This window comes from Corvus kubaryi, unplaced genomic scaffold (assembly GCF_017639235.1).
Source record: "Corvus kubaryi isolate FWS band 111438036 unplaced genomic scaffold, C.kubaryi_AGA036_p1.0 37394, whole genome shotgun sequence".
NCBI classification, from domain to species: Eukaryota; Metazoa; Chordata; class Aves; order Passeriformes; family Corvidae; genus Corvus; species Corvus kubaryi.
Genome location: NW_024581133.1, coordinates 10,316,881 through 10,334,114, shown reverse-complemented (window position 1 = coordinate 10,334,114; position 17,234 = coordinate 10,316,881). Strand labels below are relative to the sequence as shown.

Genomic DNA, 17,234 nt, shown 5'->3' with positions numbered 1-17,234 from the left:
ACGCCGGCGGGGCGGGCGCTGCCGCCTTGTCGGAGCGGCCGCGCTCGGCAGCCCCTGCCGGGCATGTCAGCACCCGGCCCCGACCCCGGCGAGGCGGCCCCGGGCGCCAGGGAGGCGGCGCGGCGGGACCCGCTGGCCGCCGACCTGCGGTGCAGCCTGTTTGCCGCCGCGCTGCAGAGCTACAAGCGCGACTCGGCGCTGAGGCCCTTCCCGGGCCGCTACGCCAGCGGCGACACCAAGGACTTCGAGGGGCTGGTGAGTGCCGGGGGCCGGCCCGGGGGAGCTGCCCGCAGAGCCAGGGCACCTCCTCAATGGGGGAGCACGGGCTGCCCGCCGAGGTGAGGGCAGCGACACCGCAGGGTCACGGATAAAGCAGGATCAAGGGTTTATCCAGTCAAAGAATCCAGGTTTAAAGGAGTATTTGGGATTCTGACCGATAAACCCACACTGGGAAACGCCCAGATCCGGTATGGGCACGTGAAGTAACAAGCGATAGGTAACAGGTAGTAAGGGACAGGACGAGAGGAAGCGGCCTCAAGCTGCTCGAGTATTCCGGAATATTTCTATCCTGAAATGGTGGTCAGGCATTAGAATAGGTTGCCCAGGAAAGTGGTGGAATCACTATCCCTGGAGGTGTCCAGAAAACACATAGATATGGCACTTGGGGACAGGGTTTAGTGGTGGGCTTGGCAAAAAATAATAACTCAGTAATCTCAGACGTCTTTTCCAGCCTTAATGTTTCTAACGTTCTATGAAGTGTTACGAGAGCTTGCCCAGCGTGAAATTCAAATTCATATTGAAGGGTTTGCATGTTACGTGGCGTGAACACCCCCACGTCAGGCCTGCTGCACAGACTGCTTTGTGACAGCTTGTTTTCTCTCAGGAGTCTTGATTGTTCCTGTACAAACCCTACAGATACTGTTGGTAATATCACTGTTTATAACTTGCCTGCTATTTGCTTTCAGAGCAATTGACAGACTTCCCCACAAACTGGATACAAGTGTTTGTATCTCAGAACAGAACCTGCTTTTCAGTTTGTTGGGGTGAAATATTGTTTTGTTTTCACTAGAGGTCCCTGTTCAATCGCAATGGCACTAAGGAGCTTGTGCTAAATGCCTCTGTTAGCTTGCAGATACCAACGCTCTACCAAGCCTGAAGGAGCTTCTGGAGTCTGTTCCAAATACAGATAAAAGGACGTGGGACCTGTTTAGTTGGATTCTGTCATCTAAAGTCTTCATGATACAAAGTACTAAGAAACAGGACGTAAGTTTTGTATTCTGAAAATCTTGATTAGAATTTGGTTTTTAAGGCAAACTTGCACTTCAGAGAATATTTCCTCCTGTCAGAATTAAGTTGGTTATTGTGTGAGCTTGACAGTTGAACATAAATCCATTCTTCTCTGTATATAGAGAGGGGTGTTTTTAAGTAAAATTTTCAGGAATACTGGTTGGAAGAAATAGTTATCACTGTCAGTAGTTGATGATGGGCAGTGATTGTGGTTGGTTACTGCAGTTAACATAACACATACGTGCATGGTTTAGACTGAGAGTCCAACTCAGATGTCATGGAGCTGGGTCCTGCTTGTCACTGAGAAAGAGAACTCTTGTCTTCTGCATACTGCCCCAAAAAGGGAAAGGTTCAAAACCACTGAGGCACTTCTGTAACAGGGATCAAAATAGTTGTAGAGATTAGCAGCAAGATGAAAACAACTTCTATTTTCGTGGTTTTTTCTCTTGCAAGATCAGCTGATGAATATATTGTTTTAGTAGCCAAGGTAGAATTGTGGTATTGTCCTTGCATCATAAACTAATTCATAATTACAATTCAGATTTGGGTTTTTTTCTGGAGAGAAGAATTAGGATTTAACTTTGATAGCAAGAAACCAGTAGAATTTTTACTGTTCACTTACTTTTGAATTGTGACAGTGTTGAATTCTAACTTAGAAAAGTATAATCAGAATACATTAAACAGTATGAAGGGACAGGAAGCAGAATTTCCAGTGAGTAATCTAACCACATAAATCAACACTGATATTCTTTCCTGTTTTTTAAGTATGAGAAGATCCAGGAACTCACAGGGATGTCTGGGGCTGCAGTTCCTGCTCCAGACTACCTCTTTGAGATCGTGTACTGTGATCAAATGAACACCAAGTTTGCTGAGACCAAGGGAGAGCAGGACCTTATCTACGCCTTTCATGGGAGCCGCCTGGAGAACTTCCATTCCATCCTGCACCACGGCCTGCACTGCCACTTGAACAGGGTGAGGCTCCTGCCATTGACACCATCTTCCCTTGGTCACTTGCAGCTGGGGACACTTTTTAAAAATAGGCCCAGATTCCTTTTGGGGTATGAAATGTGCTGATGATCTTGTACTGCTATTTTCATTTCAGTGTAGGCCTTTGTGGATGGCTGTGTTGGATTTTCTAGTGCAGCCTGAGGGTAAAATCTGGAAGTGGCATGAAACCCTTTTCACCAGCGTGACAATTCATGACTGTCCTTTGCTTCTTTATAAGGAAGTGTAATTCCTCTGAAAATCCTGACCTGTCTGACAGCCTGCAGCTGGGAAGTGCCTGTCTAAAGAGGAGGAGGACAGTGGAGATTTTCTGCCTGGCCTTGTGTTTAGATCAGCAAAGTTTCAGGTGCTCCTTGCAAGTGGAGCCTTCTTAAATGGTCTGGTTTAGGGATACAACCCATGGGATTTGCACCTCTTTTGATTTCAGTGGAAGGGCAGTTGAGACTCCTGGCTTTTTGTGTCAGTTGTAAGGCAGCTTTGACACAGCACCTGCTTGACCTAGCAGTCAACCTGGACTATGTTATTTTCCCCACATTCTCGATGAGTAATGGTTTACTGGGTACAATGGACTTACTGGAGTAATAATTTTAGCCAGTGTGGCAAATTGAAAAGCACTTTCCTCTTTTCTAGTAAAGCATGGATCAAAATGAAGTAAAGCCTTGCCTTGTTTGGGGAGTTTGGATTACTTGAATGATGACAGTCTCAATAAATTGATGAAATGCCTTTTAAGAACGGTGCAGTCATGTTGATGTAAAATACTTATGCTGGCAAACTAACTCCAAATCCGGGAAAGCATGAATCTGTCCACACCAAATGCTCTGCCAAGCAGCTAATTTGAGGGATGGGAGAGGGCAGCAGCCCCACCCCAAGGAGGTTGTGCCAGGACAAAAACAGTGCGTGGACCAGGCCCAACACGGGTCAGAAAGGCCTTTCGTAATTTACCTTCAGAAGCAGAACTGCCAGTCTGAAAGGAAAGAACACTTATATGTTGTTTGAGGTTTGCAGTACATGATTTTAGGATAGATTTCTGCTCTGTTTCAGACATCCCTGTTTGGTGAAGGCACCTATCTGACCAGTGACCTGAGCCTGGCTCTGCTGTACAGCCCTCATGGTCTCGGCTGGCAGCGAAGCGCACTGGGCTCTATCCTCAGCTGTGTGGCTGTTTGTGAGATCATTGACCACCCAGATGTAAAGTGTCAGGTGAAGAAGAAAGGTGAGTCTATTACAGTAAACACAGTGTAGTTAGTACATCTGTCCTTCATGTTGTTTTTCTTTCATTATTAGTATCAGTGGCTTCTCGAGCACTGGATGGGAGACTCACCTCCTTGTCACCCTGGTCTGGGCCATAATGTCATCCATACCAAGGATGACTAGGAGTGGTATAGCCTCAAGCAAACTTCTCAGTCTATTCTTGGATTCAGGGGAATACCAAGACTAGATCTTCAGTTATCTCATTCCCATTCTTCTGGGGGGTGTGTATGGGGGTGTTGGTTGTTTACTTTTTTTGCAGTTACTTGAAGTTCTGCATTTTTTTTTCTTTTCTCTTGCCAATTCAGATTCAGAAGAAATAGACAGAAAAAGAGCAAGAGTGAAAAACAGTGAAGGAGGAGATGTACCACAGAAATACTTCGTTGTCACAAACAACCAGCTCTTACGAGTTAAATACTTGCTAGTGTATTCACAGAAGCAGCATAGGAGGTAAGAGTTCAGCTGTCTAGAGGGATGAGCTGCTACAACAGCCAGATAAACACATCTCATTGTTGAAAAACAACAGAAAACAACCAAGAAAGATACACTGCACCACCAGAATTTGTTTTTAGCCCATTGCCTATGGAAATAAGTCTTACACCATCACGTTGCCTCTGTCTTGCTCTTTGACACTCCCAGGCTTGGCTAAATTTGCTTTTTTACCAGACCTGTAAGCACTTAGTGTCTGTGAGAGCTCTAATTATCTGTTTGTGGCAGGAAACCAAGAGTGGATGTCTGGTGAGTGCAGCTCTTAAAACTGCCTCAGTTTTAACTCTGCCCTTATCTATGCTAAGTGGCAGTGTTCACTCAGCTAATCAACACGTGTACAGGCCAGGCAGCTACAGCTCCAGACCACAGGGAAAGGTGTGAACATGGGGACAAAAGACAGGATTGTGCATGGAGACTTAGGGAAAAGGGATGTGGTGAAAATCAGGCTTTGTTAGTTACATGGATTGTGGAACAACTTTCTGTTTCTATTGCATTTGCTTAAAATATCAAAACCTGAGATACTCTTTGCCAACTATTCATGCATATTTGACAGAATTAATGCACTTTTCCCTTTTCAGGCCTTCTAATGAATCTTCCTGGTTTTACACCCACCGTTTTGCCGTAATGATGATGTTGTACCTGCTGTTGCTGATAGTGATAGGGGCCAGCAACTCGCCAACCTTCATCTACTACTGGCACAGAATGTTTGACTCGGAGAGATGAACCACCCGAGATGATAAACTGTTACTTTCACCATGTGCCTTAAGAATAGCTGATCTGCAATGCACTGCATCTATTCCAGAGCTCTGGAAATAAAGGTGCCTGGAGCTTTCCGGTTCTGTCACCAATACATTAATCCTCATGGCATCTCTGCATTTATTCTTATTTCTGTGTTCCTGGGATTCATGAGGATGCTGAGTACAGCTGAAAAGGATCACAGTGGTGCAGTTTAGCATGAGCCAATCGTTAAGGGTCCATGGGAAAAAAGGTTATTTAAGATTAATGAAAACTTAAGTGTGCAAACACTCAGGTGTAACTTATTTTCTGTCAAGCTGAAGTATGTTTGCACAAGTTGGAAAGGAGGATTTTTCTGGATGTCAGGCAAAGCAACTTGGTGGGAGTCTTATCAGTATGTTTTCAGAAACTGAATCTAGTGATGTTTGGCATGTATCAATGCAGATGGAATTACTTTTAAACTTTTAAAACTAACTTTGGTCAGGAATTTTTATATTTGAGCATAATGATTGTAAGTTAAAAAAAACCAACAAGAAATAAAACAACCACTAAAATGGAAGAAGTTAAATGGTTTCTAGTGTGTTTTTTCCCCTCTGTAGAACATTGTTGTGTTTTAATCCCAGCTGGCAGCCAAGCACAGATCCAAAATATAGTTACTACACTGCTATGAGGAAAATTCATTCTATCCTGGACAAAACCAGCATAAACATCTACAAGGCTTGTGGTCTTAGCCATGATCTGTCTTATCCTATCTTACTGTGCAGATTAGACAAAGTCAGGGTTTTCAGCATCAATACTGAATAAGGATTGTTCTTACCAAACTGGGGATTTGTTAGAGAACACACCATGTGCACGTTAGTAATGCAACATACACAGGGCAACACTCACTCCCTCCTGTCAAGTCATTTGTGTTTGCTGTTGTTACAAAGCAACCTACAACTGCCTGAAACAGAAGAAGGAGCAAAGAACTGTCCTCTGATTAGTGACTGGCCATGGGATAACCCCGTGAAGACCCAGGGATTCTAGGCAAGGAGAAGCCAGATCTGTGCCACAGTTCAGTCTCTCAGTCCAGCCTTTAGTAGATTTGATAAATGCAAGTTTTCATTGCACAGTGAACCCTAACCACAAAAAAAATAAATCTCATCACATATTTCCAGCAAATGAGTCTGTGATTACTACCTTACTCATTAAATAGTTCAAAGAAAATCTCTTCTTTTTCTGATGTTGTTCTAGTACCTAATTGCCAGAAATAATGTCCTGGTAACCAGATTTTTTTAACTTAAGGCTGACAACAAATTCATTTACAGCAAGCCCTCTTCTTGGTGACTGGAGCTAGACACATTTATCCCAGTTAATTTTGCTGGCAGAACAAATTTATTTATTCACCATACAGCTTGCAAAACAAGAACATTATAATCCAATTCCCCATTGCCTTTTACAGCCCGTTAATAATGCTCACTGTCAAAGCACACTCAGCACATCAGCCCAAGAAGTGTCAGTGCTAATTATTGCAGAGATTTGCAATTAAAATATACATAAACTAATAATTTATTGTGCAACAGATTCAACTTTATAGTAGTTTACTCCTTGATATTTCAGTGCAGAAACTTGGGATTTAAGACACGCACAGGGGTCCTGGGAATATTTGCCCATTTTTGGTCTTCCTCAGCATGTTATATTAAATGTTGTGCAATGTAAATATACAAGTTTATGGGAGGTAATGTGACAGCCAGAAAACCTGGAGGTATTTGATGCTGTCTAAAGGGTAGTGGTTTGTTAAAAAGCCTGGCATGTCTGAAAAAACCTCCATCTTTGGGAACAGATGGGCTATTTGGGGCAGTTTGGAAAAGGAGGAGACTGAGCAGCAGTTTGTGGGATGGCTGGCTGCTGGCACTGCAGGGAAAGGCACAAACCTGGGAGCTCCTGAGCCAGATGAAAGGAACACAGCAGGGATTTAAAGCTCTTTTCTTAGGATTTCTTTGCATAGGAAAGTTTCTGAGAGTAAGCAAACGAAGTAATAATAGCTCCAGGCTATGTCCCCAGAGAGAAAGCATTGTGGGGGCTCATGGCAGACAGGCACAGTCCAGCTCTGCAATGAAATCAGCAGGTATCAAAGGAAAAAAAACAGCTTTTTCTGCTTTGATCAGTTTGAATAAACCCAAAAAAAAGGAGGTGGCTGCAGGTGGGAGCTGAGTCCTGATGGATGTGTGTGGAGTATCCCTCGGAGAGCTCGTAGCCCCATCCCTCATGCTCAGGCCTGCAGGGATTCTGGGCACAGCCTCATCATTGCTTCAGCTGCACAGCTGCGGAGTGGGGCAACAGCAATGGGAAAATATTTTAAATACATTTAAGGTGCTCAGATCCTACCTAGCAGCCTGGCAAAATACTTAATATCCTACTCCCACGCTTGTTTTCTGTGCTCCCTGCTGATTTCAGCATGTGTTTCCCAACGTGGTGAGGTGCAGTCAGCTGGATTAATGCGGGTATTGTGCTGAGTAACTAACAGTATTATGAATTAACCCAAGGTTTGTGTTAGCCTCTTAAGCCACTTGCGTGGTTCTCTGAACATGCACAGTGCTATAAAAACACTAACAGGGAATGAATCAGAATTTCCTCCCCAACAAAGGGCCGCTGTGTTTGGAGCAGGCAGCCCAGGGTGAGGTCGAGGAGTTGTGAAATACAGAGCTACCCGCTTTTATTAAGATATTCATTACATTACTGTGGTGAATATTAAAGAATTGTTACTGAATCAGACAAATCTAATCCTGGCTGGGACTGCAAGAAGTGTGGTAACTGGTGTTTCCTTGGTGGAAATGGGCAGGTTCTGAGGAAGTGGGAGAATTTTCCTCCCACAAGCAGACACAGATAATATATATAAAAAGTATTTTTTGTCTCTCTATGTATTTTAAATATATTTTTATATGGAGATCTCAGGAGCCAGCTGAGGAGAAGGGAAGGTGCTGTTGGAGACAAGGGGTTTGAGGCAATGTGGGGAGAGAGAGGGAAGCCCCACAGAAAGCAGGACCACCCCTACGCAAGGGGGAAAGTGAGACTCTGGGATTCATGCTCCCAATAAGTGATGCAAAAATCTTGTGCTCTCTAAAGTGTGAGCAAATATAAGAAAAGCAGATTCAGAAATGCAAGAATATTCAAAGCAGGCCTGCGCTTTGGTCTACCTCTGGCAAGATCCAGACCTAGACCGATCCCAGCTTCCCCAGGGAGGTGCTGCCCACCTGCTTGCTCCCACTTCCTGCATGCAGTGGACACATGACTTGGCAGCACACTCTTCCAGTGACATTTTTCTTCTCTCATGAAAGCTGTCACTTTGGGCACCTTGCCCACACTCCAGGCTCCACAAGATGTCACTTTGAACATCAGCAACAGGAGGGAAGGTATGAAAGAGATGGGCAAAAGGAGCAATGCTGGAGTGCCTGCAATCATCCCAAGAGATGTGCTATGCTTCCCCTAAGGACTAATGTATATATGCTTGCCAGAATTCCCCTTTTCTACTCTTCATAGAGAACTTTTCCAACCTAAATTACTGTAAGATCACCAAGTCCCCCTAAAGCCAAACCTATTTTTGCCTTTTCACTGTACCCATGGGGTGTGAAGATGGTGGATCCTTCCCACAAGGAAAAAAATGTTTCTTGCTCCTCAGAGAAGACCTCTGAGCTCTCCTGTTGCTGGGCAAGAGGAGACATGTGGTCTTAAGTGCATGAGCAATGTTGGATCTGTTCTGTCCCACTCAGCAAAAAGTGGATGAAGATAGTTTTCAGTAGATTAAAGACACTTTCCTGCTTATTCAAGGCTTGCCAGAGAACCAATACACCTTCAAGGCCTGCCTCCCATCAACAGTATAAACAAAGAGACCAAAGGAATGTCTGATGAATAAATTAGCTTCCCCTACTGCAAGCCTTTCCCATCACCTTTCAAGAAGCCCTTTTTTGCCAGCCTGGCATCAGCCAGCCCCTGCTCTGTTAGCACTGGGTAATTAACATTGAGCAGAATGAGCCCAGGAAAGCCAAACTGCGATTACGCATCTCATTGGAGTTTGGATGCTTCCTAAATGGCTCACACTAATCCCCACCAGTTGGTCTGGACTCCTGCAGTTCTAATTGATTTTTTTTTTCCTCCTTGGGCTACATGTTTAGCATAAATAATAATTAGTACCAGAAAGGCAAAGGCTGAATAGCCATGTGCAGCTCAGCATCACCCTGAGCACTGTGGCTTCCTGTGTCCTCATTGCACAGCCTCAGCCAGCCTGCAAGGACTACTTGCCACCCCTCCAATTTTAGTAATTTGTTAGTTGGCGCACTGGGAGACCAGTCCAGATCCTTTCTGGCTGATGGGGAGCCAACACCTCTCGGAAACAAGGTTGAGAAAAATCCCCCTCAGTGCCCAAAGGAGACTTGTTTTCTTGAGGGGAAGACATCTCCCAGCTCCCTACACATGCAACCACAGCAAGACAAGAGTTGTTTTTAAAACAAAGCTCTTTCATCCTGATAATGTCCAGATGCTCATTCAAAGCTGTGGTGGCCACAAAAATAGCCACGGAACTGCCTCCTGCCAAGTCTAGAGCTCCTGAGCTGTCCAAAGGTTTAACTAAACTAAGAAAACAACCACCCACCTGGCTCAAAACTAAATTTCTCTTCAAAAGCAAATCCCACTTTTAATAACAAGCATCAGAGAATGAAAAGAAAGCAATAATCCACTATTTCTAATTACCTGGAAAGGACAACACAGTTGAATAAATGCATCTCTTCAACCCACACCCAGAGAAGAGACCTCTGCCTTCACAAGCAACTTTTGGCACAGTTGTAGAAAGCAAACAACCCATGTTACTCACCAAAGCTCAGCTGATCCCTCCAGAAACCCTCCTTGCCCTCACTTGCCTCTGGCACAAAGAGGTGCTGATAGACCCCTGCACCTACCAGCTGCTTCCTATCCCTTCCATCGTTGGGACACCTCGGACAACACCTGTGGGGTGGCTGCACCTGCTCTGCTGGGGCAGAGCCAAGGGGCTGGTGCTGCTTAGAGCAAAGCAAATGTGTCCAGCATGTGGCCTGCAACCTGCCAGCTTGTGCTCTGGGACATGGGGACAGAAAAGTCTAGGGGGCCTGGGCAGTGTCAGGTCTGGTTCTCATTACCCCAAATACCCTCCCTCCTGGTTTGCCCTGTGTCCCACAGAGCTGCTGTGTAATGATGTGTCTGTCTGTACCATCCCCTTCACACCAGAAAACGGTAGCAGGGACTGTTTTCTCTTCTGGCTGTCTTCAAAAGAGAGAAGAAACCTCACCCCACTCCCCTGTGGTTCTTTGTACCACTCTTGCCTGAGCCCCTCCATCCCCACAGCACTCCCTCCCTCCCCACCACACCTGGAGGATGAATGCCCCTGAATTAATCAACCTCCAGACATTTGGATCTTTTCCAGGGTTTGTCACACAGCCATGGGAGAACCAGGCAGGTTCTGAGTCAGGAGATCTGGAATTTCCAAAGAGCTTTTCCAACAACGGGTGGAGAAAACAGAGTAAAAGCCTGTGATCACACCTTTGCAGCCTCAGGGTGACACCATCCATGCAGCTCTACAGCTGGGTGTAGGTGCAAAGGGCACTTGAAGACCAGCCGCTCCAGAGACATGACCCTGGACCACAGAGGAGATGGCAAATTTCCTCCCAGGGGTTGATGCTAGAAGTGTGGAGAAGCTTGCTCCCAGAATCAGGGCCGGAGCATGCGTTGAGTACAAAAAGAATGTTTTTCTAGTTGTCACAGCGCTGCCAGAATACAGCAGAATGACCATCAATACCCCCAAATATTTTTCACCCTGAGTAAAGGCAGGAGACACATTCTCAGTCTCTGGCCAGAGACCCTCAACCAATAAAGCTGAGTAGGGAACCTCATCATGAAAGTCTCCAGAATGGTCCTACAGGACAAAACACTCCCAAAGCTGTGCCTGCCATCCCCTTGTGGGTATATCTCTTCATCAGACCATGCTGACAGTTGTCCCGTTGGAGCCCCCTGATGCCACCCCACCATTTGCAGCACTGTCCTTGATGTTCTTCTCTGAAGCTGAGATGGGCTTGTGTCTCTTTTGCCTGGTGATGGCTGTTTCAATGCCCCTGAGACACAACTGCACGTCCTCCCGAAAGGAAGGTGTGTACAGTCCATAAATTATAGGGTCGGTGCAGGTGTGCAGCAAGCCAAAGAGGAAGAAGCTGTGGTTGACATACTCCGGCATCTTCTGGATCATGGCTGGCTGGAACCAGTACCACAAGCCCAGGAGGTAGTATGGGGTCCAGCAGATGATGAAGGTGGCAACAATCACTATGGTCATCTTGAGGGTCTTCATGCGTGCCTTGGAGATGTGGTCGTTTTGATTTCTTGTCAGACCTGCCAAGGAGAGTCAAAAGGATAGTTGAAGATAGGGGAAAACCAAGACAACACAACCACCCATGACTCTGCTTCTGCCAGAGAGGGGAGACCATCTCATAATCTGGTCCATGCCCCAGAGGAAGAAGACAGCAAGGACTGGGGTCAATAAGTTTGTGCAAAACCTCTTAGTTGGTTTACCTTTCAAAGGATGTTGTGGCAGACCCACAACAACTCCAGGATGGAGAAGTTCAGTCATGGAGTCATGGTGGACATTAAAGGGTTGGGATCTACTTACCTTTATTGACCTTTAGCTGCTTACTGATCTCCCAAAGAATCCGGACGTAACAAACGATCATGACGCTCAGGGGGGTGATGTAGAGGGTGGTAAAGGTGAACATGTTGTAGACGGTTTCCTCCCAGTGCGCTCGGAAGCTTCCATGAGTAACACACTGGGTGAAATTCCCTCCTGGGGCTGTGTTCAGGTGGAAGAGGAAAAGCTGAAATGGAGAACCAAAGAATAACTCAGAGAGGATTTGGAGCAGAGCACCACATCCTGGAGATGCTGCTGACTGTGCATGGAGAGCATCTCCCTGCTGTTGTTGGACTGGGAGAGGGGCTCTGGGCACCTAACTCATGTCTTGGTCTGGTGCTGGTGGAGCCCATTGATTGGGATAGACTGCCTGGGGATGTCGGGGTGGAGAAGCCCTTCTCCAAAACCACCCCAGCCTAGGCAAAATCCATGGGGAGGGCACTGAACCTTACCTGGGGCAAAGCTAGGAGCACGCTGCCAGCCCAGGCAGCACGGAGCAGCATCCCATTGCGGTGGTGAGCACGGGAGAATGGATGGAGGATGGCCGCATGCCGGTCCAGGCTGATGACCACCAGCACCAGGGCAGCCGCGTACATGGCAAAGAGCTTGAGGAAGTTGAGGATCTTGCAGGAGATGTCCCCTCCATACCACTGAACTGTCACGTTCCATGCCGCATCCAGGGGCATCACCATCACTGTCACTAGTAGGTCGGCCAGTGCCAGGCTGAGGATCAGTGGCTGCACATGGGATTTCCTCCTCTTCCTCAGCAGGCTGCCCAGCACCACCGTGTTGCTTCCCACCGCCAGCAGGAAGAAGACGGCTGTGATGATCACACGGACCTTCGCTGCTTGAGTGAACTGGGGCTCCACCCAGTACTGGGGGTACCCAGAGGCTGAGACATTGGTGTCCTCCCACACAGACGGGCAGTGGGGAGATGCAGGGAGCTGCTCCTCACTCATCCCCTGCTGAAACACAAGCAGCAAAGTGAAACCCTTCTTAGGGGCTGTGTGGAGTGTGCAGCTTCAACATATGGAAAAGTGGGGAGATGGTGGGATCTTCACTGGAGGCATCAGCAGCAGTCTGTCCCATCTGTCCTGTCCTGTCCCCTCTGTGTTGACTATTTTGCAAAGCCACCGTGTCCCCCCATCAGGGTGACCCAGCCTGGCCGCCCTCTCTTGCTTACCCCTGCTGTAGCTACAGTGACTGCTCACACAGACGTATTTTTAGCTCTTTGCGAGGTGGCTGAGCAGCTGGGAAAGCAGGCGTGGTGGACAGGACCATGGAACCAGTCTGTCTGCCAGCATCCTGCTGGGAATGGATCATACGAGAGCTGGCTGAGCCTGTGCTGGGACAGCTGTGCTCGATTCAAGGGCTTGTCCTTCCAAAGGGGGTTTGTAAGCAGGGCTCAGCTTTTTAGAAACCCCACAGCCCTTCCCGTTAGTGTGTTAAACCTTAATGGTCCACCTCCATCTCCAGTACTGGATCTGAGGTCGTAGGCAAGAGCAGCTGGGGGTGGCCAGGCAGGGAGAAGGGGGATCCCACGCTGTCCAGCATCTGATAGTGGCGCCTCGGAGAGGATCACAGTGGCTCCTCGGAGAGGATCACAGTCCAGGAGCCTGGACTTTCCCAGGACCTAAGCAGCACCAGCTCAACACCTCTGTCCCTTTCACGTCTGGAGCCAAAGCAGGAGGGGAGGGGAAGGTAGAACCCTCCCTAAACACGGGGTGGCTGGGGGGTGATGAGCAGTGTGGTGGTCCACACACTTGATTTCATTGCCCTTTTTACCTGAGCAGAACTCACATTTTAAGGGCAAATACTTCCAACTTCTGTGGCCATGAGCTGTTTACAGTCCGAGCTGCAAGTACAGCACATCTCTTACTGTTTCAAGCACCTTCCTGTTTGCTGATTCCAAAATCACAGAATCACAGAATGAACTAGGTTGGAAAAGGGCTTTGAGATCAATAATCAAAACAAAGCATTCCTTACCTTTGTACAAAAAACAGGAACAGCAGAGATCAAATCTGTCTCCCCAGCTCTGCAGGATGGAGATGCCAACACCTTGCAGCAATGCACCCTCCTCCAGCCCTACCACCTGCACCCCGAGCCCCCTTCCCCTTGCTGTCTTCACCCCCTCCCTCCCCAAAGACCAACCCAACAAACAAGCAGCAAAAAGAAAGAACAGCTAAAAACTACCAAGTTGCTTGTCTGCAAGAAACAAGGAGAAATCCTTATCCAGGTCAGGATTTATCACAGCTGATGGAAACATACCTGGCATATGCATGCCCTGGTGCCGAGAGAAGATGCTCTGTGTCTTTCCCACGGGTCCCCCACCGCTGCAGTGCTGAGTCAGGATGCTCCAACGTTTCCTTGCATCACATCCCTGCAACAAACCTTGAAGCAGTAAAATTTCCCCTTGCCAGCGGCCAAGCCAGGAGCGACACTGCTGTTAGCACAGGCGTATGCAGGCATCTGGAGATGGGAATGCTGCTGCAAACACCCCCCTGCACCGGCAAACCAGGAGCAGGGCACACCGAGGTGGGCATCCACGGGCAGCCTGGCTCAGGCAGCCACCATCATCCCTGTCCTTGTCAGCTTAATGAGCTGCCCACTTAATGAGCAAGCAGCGGGGATGATAACAAAGCCACCGTAATGCAAGAAATGGCCAAAATTCAAAATGTTGTGCCAAATGTGGCCCCATCAGGGATAAGTGCCAATACTCCCTGTACTGGTTTGCTATAAATACAGGAAAATGAGTTAATTATCCTGAGAGTTAGTGATGAACGTCCCGTTGCTCAGACAACCGAGAGACTCACAGACACACACACACACCTCAGAGATGCTCCAGGACCACACGGGTCCATGGGAGCATCACAGGTACGTGCCTGGACTGGAAATGCTGTAAGGAGGGAATTAATAAGGGGAAATGTGGTTCATTTTGCCATTTTAATGAATACACTTTTTTCCTGCAGTCTGTCAGTTACCATCTTGTTCTTTCAGTATTTCTTGCAGCATAACACAGTGAGAGGGAAGGACCTTGGGAGGGACAAAGAGCTCACAAGAGCCTAAAAAATACGATGTGCAATGTGAGGGGAGGGAGGGAAACTGAGGACCTCCTGCTCCTCTGGCCAGTAAAAGAGCTGTGGGGGTGAAAGAGGGACAGCCCCAAGCCCTGGTGGGGCCAGCACTGGCAAACACACTCCCAGGGGCTTCACTAGGACTTTAATGACATGCAGATAGACTTCCACATCTTCCAGGCTACTAAATTAAAGAGTACATGGCGTACAGGTCCCTGCAGATTCCAGGCTGGCAGTGAGGGCTCTGCATTATTCCCCAAGAGGAGGAGATTCCCTTCCTGGAATAGGTTTTCCATCATTAGAACTACTCCCACTTATTTCAGGAGGAAATGCCTGAGCTCTGAGGGTGATTGCACCATCTCTGAGGCTGCTGGGCTGGCAGGAGTGCTCCTGGACACAAGTAGAAAAGATATTTTCTTCTTTGTTGGGTTTAAGAGTCAAATTGTGTGCCAGAGGGACCAGCTCCTGAGACCCAGGAGATGCTGCAGGCACCGGACCATGTTTGCCCTGGAATCCCCTAAACACTCCATCACTTCTGCATGGAGCTGCCGAAAAGGATCAGGATGGAAACTCTCTGCTCAGAGCCACAGAGGGCAATTCCTGCATCCAAAGTGCTTTACATACAGGAGGAAAGAGAAAAGCAGACCCTGCTGGCACTGCCAGCGAGCACCAGCCAGCCCTGCCACATGGGATGGGACTGTCCCCCTCACCTCCTTACCTGATAGGAGCATCACCCACCAGTGCCTTGGGAACAAGCCTGGCCCTTGGGGGAAAAATAGCACAAAATCCACAAAGAAGTTAGGTGGAAGCCTGTTTGTTCCAGCAGCCACCTCCTCCTGACATTAGGTTCCTGCTTAAAGCTGAGATTAATTCGGCCCCATGCACTCATCCTTATTTTCCCTTTCATTTAGCCCTTTGCACCTGCACGAAAGCAATTAAATAGCAAATCAGGAATGTATTCCCTGTTTGTCCTTTGTCCTGGCTGATGGCCTTTTTGTCTAGAAATGTCCTCTCCATCCCTGGCTGTATGATGCAAGAGAGGGACAGGATTTTTCTGGGGAACTGTAAGCCTTGCTCATGCCACAACAAAGCCTTTAGTCCCTGTTCGGAGAGGATTTTTTTAGCATACCATCACACAGAAATGTCCTGGGCATGCATTAGCAATAAGTCTTATTTTAAGGGTGGGGTCCCTTATTGAAATGACTGCTTTTCTCTGGTGTTTGCACAGTAACCCCCTTGTGTTTTCTCTCTTTTTCTTTTTTTCTCATCTCCTCAAAGGTCAGTTTGGATGTTGTCTGCATGGCAGCCTTCAGCCGAATCTCTGAACACTGGTTTAACGATCAGAGGGTTTTGGTGTCCAGGATTAGGAAACAGTGCTGGCAGGAAGGGCTTGTTTCCATACATCCCAGCTTGGCTGTTCCCAAAATCTCCTCCTCTTGGGATGCTGCCCCAGTACATCCCCAGAGCTGCAGTCCAGCGCTGGGTCATGAGGGGACATCACCCCCCAGCATCCCCAAATAGGGCTTATCTCCCTATGCTGGAGAGAACAGAAATCAGGAACCACACTGGGTAATACAGTCCCAGTGACAATTTCTGCACAGCAGACCTCAAATAAAAATGCAAGTGCTGTGTTTTTCCATCGGACACCCTGTATATACCAGGATCTCATCCAGGGAGAGCAGTGTGGGATATAATTTCCATTAACCTATTGCAAACACAGGACAGGGAACCTGCTGCTGTTTATCCTGGTAAATCACTGCCAGAGTTTTGGCTTCCCAAAGAGAGAAAAACTTGTATTTTCGTCTCTGAGAAAAACTCCAGCTGCTGATTGTTATGGGGGGTAATGATGGGTGATTCTTCAGCTGGACTCATCACCCACACCCTCTCCCCAGGCAGGTGCTTCTGCTGGGCTGGCTGCCCAAAAACTCCCCTTTAGTCAGAAAAACTTAATGATTTCAGTGTTTTTAATGCTGATTCCCCCTCCCGCTACCCCCCCCCCCCCCCCCAATTCTTCTCCTCCAATCTTTGAATTGTCTTAGGAGCAGCTCGTCCAAGGAAATTTTTGTCTCATACTGGACTTGAAACAGAAAGTCTAGTCAGGGACATCTGACATGCAATGTTTTTGTGAGTAAATACCAGCGTCCATGAAGTCATTTCCCGGGGTTAGAAATGAGCTCACCTCTGGAACAACTTCTCTTCTTACCCAAAGTTCACAAGTCAAGAGATTGGGAAGCTCCCACTTTTCAGCCTTTTCATTAAATAACAGAATCATAAAAATTAGCATGGTGCCACTGTGCTGTAAGTTACAAACAGGTCCAGAACAGGACATCACTCAAAATTCCCCTAAATCTCTGCAGCAAAAGACAGAGACACAAAGCCCAGCCATCACCGGGAATAAACCAGCACCTCATTCTGCCTGCTCAGCCGGCCCTGGCTGCTCTGCCGAACCTGCCAAGGAGGGATGGTGATGGCTGCCCCTCCTGGGGATAATCTGGGTCATCCCATCCCCCTCTTAAAACCCCTTGTTTAAAGCAGAGGGAGGGATCTGTCCTGCCTTCCGGGCTCAATTACTTGGTAAACTGTGCCTTTAGACCATTCATTAGTGAGACAATGCTCTGTTTCTGATTCAGCTTTGTATATCAAAACCTCACTGATAAAAACCCTTCTCCAGGGGGTATCACACCATCGGACAGGGGTACTGGGAAAAACATACTCAA

The 17,234-nt window shown here is 47.4% G+C and overlaps 2 protein-coding genes across 4 annotated transcripts; one reads left to right on the top strand and one right to left on the bottom strand.

The window, feature by feature from the left end:
- Positions 1–29: 29 nt before the first annotated feature.
- Positions 30–5,332, top strand: PARP16 (poly(ADP-ribose) polymerase family member 16). The gene is made up of 6 exons (XM_042039705.1): positions 30–255; positions 1,126–1,263; positions 2,053–2,259; positions 3,334–3,505; positions 3,849–3,990; positions 4,608–5,332. Exons 1-6 carry the CDS (start codon positions 64–66, stop codon positions 4,750–4,752), a joined length of 996 nt encoding a protein of 331 aa, XP_041895639.1. The 5' UTR covers positions 30–63; the 3' UTR covers positions 4,753–5,332.
- A 783-nt stretch (positions 5,333–6,115) lies between these two features.
- On the bottom strand, positions 6,116–16,403 carry LOC121670014 (gonadotropin-releasing hormone II receptor-like). 3 transcript variants are annotated; one of them, XM_042039702.1, is made up of 4 exons: positions 13,712–16,403; positions 11,896–13,345; positions 11,429–11,630; positions 6,116–11,151 (listed from the first exon to the last, which is right to left on the bottom strand). In XM_042039702.1, the coding sequence occupies exons 2-4, from the start codon at positions 12,400–12,402 to the stop codon at positions 10,745–10,747; spliced, it is 1,116 nt and encodes a 371-aa protein (XP_041895636.1). In that variant the 5' UTR covers positions 12,403–13,345; positions 13,712–16,403; the 3' UTR covers positions 6,116–10,744. The 3 variants fall into 3 exon arrangements, with proteins under 3 accessions (XP_041895636.1, XP_041895635.1, XP_041895637.1); XM_042039701.1 differs by having other exon boundaries at positions 11,896–12,408; positions 13,712–16,402; XM_042039703.1 differs by having other exon boundaries at positions 11,896–12,405; positions 13,712–16,402.
- Between the last annotated feature and the right edge of the window lie 831 nt (positions 16,404–17,234).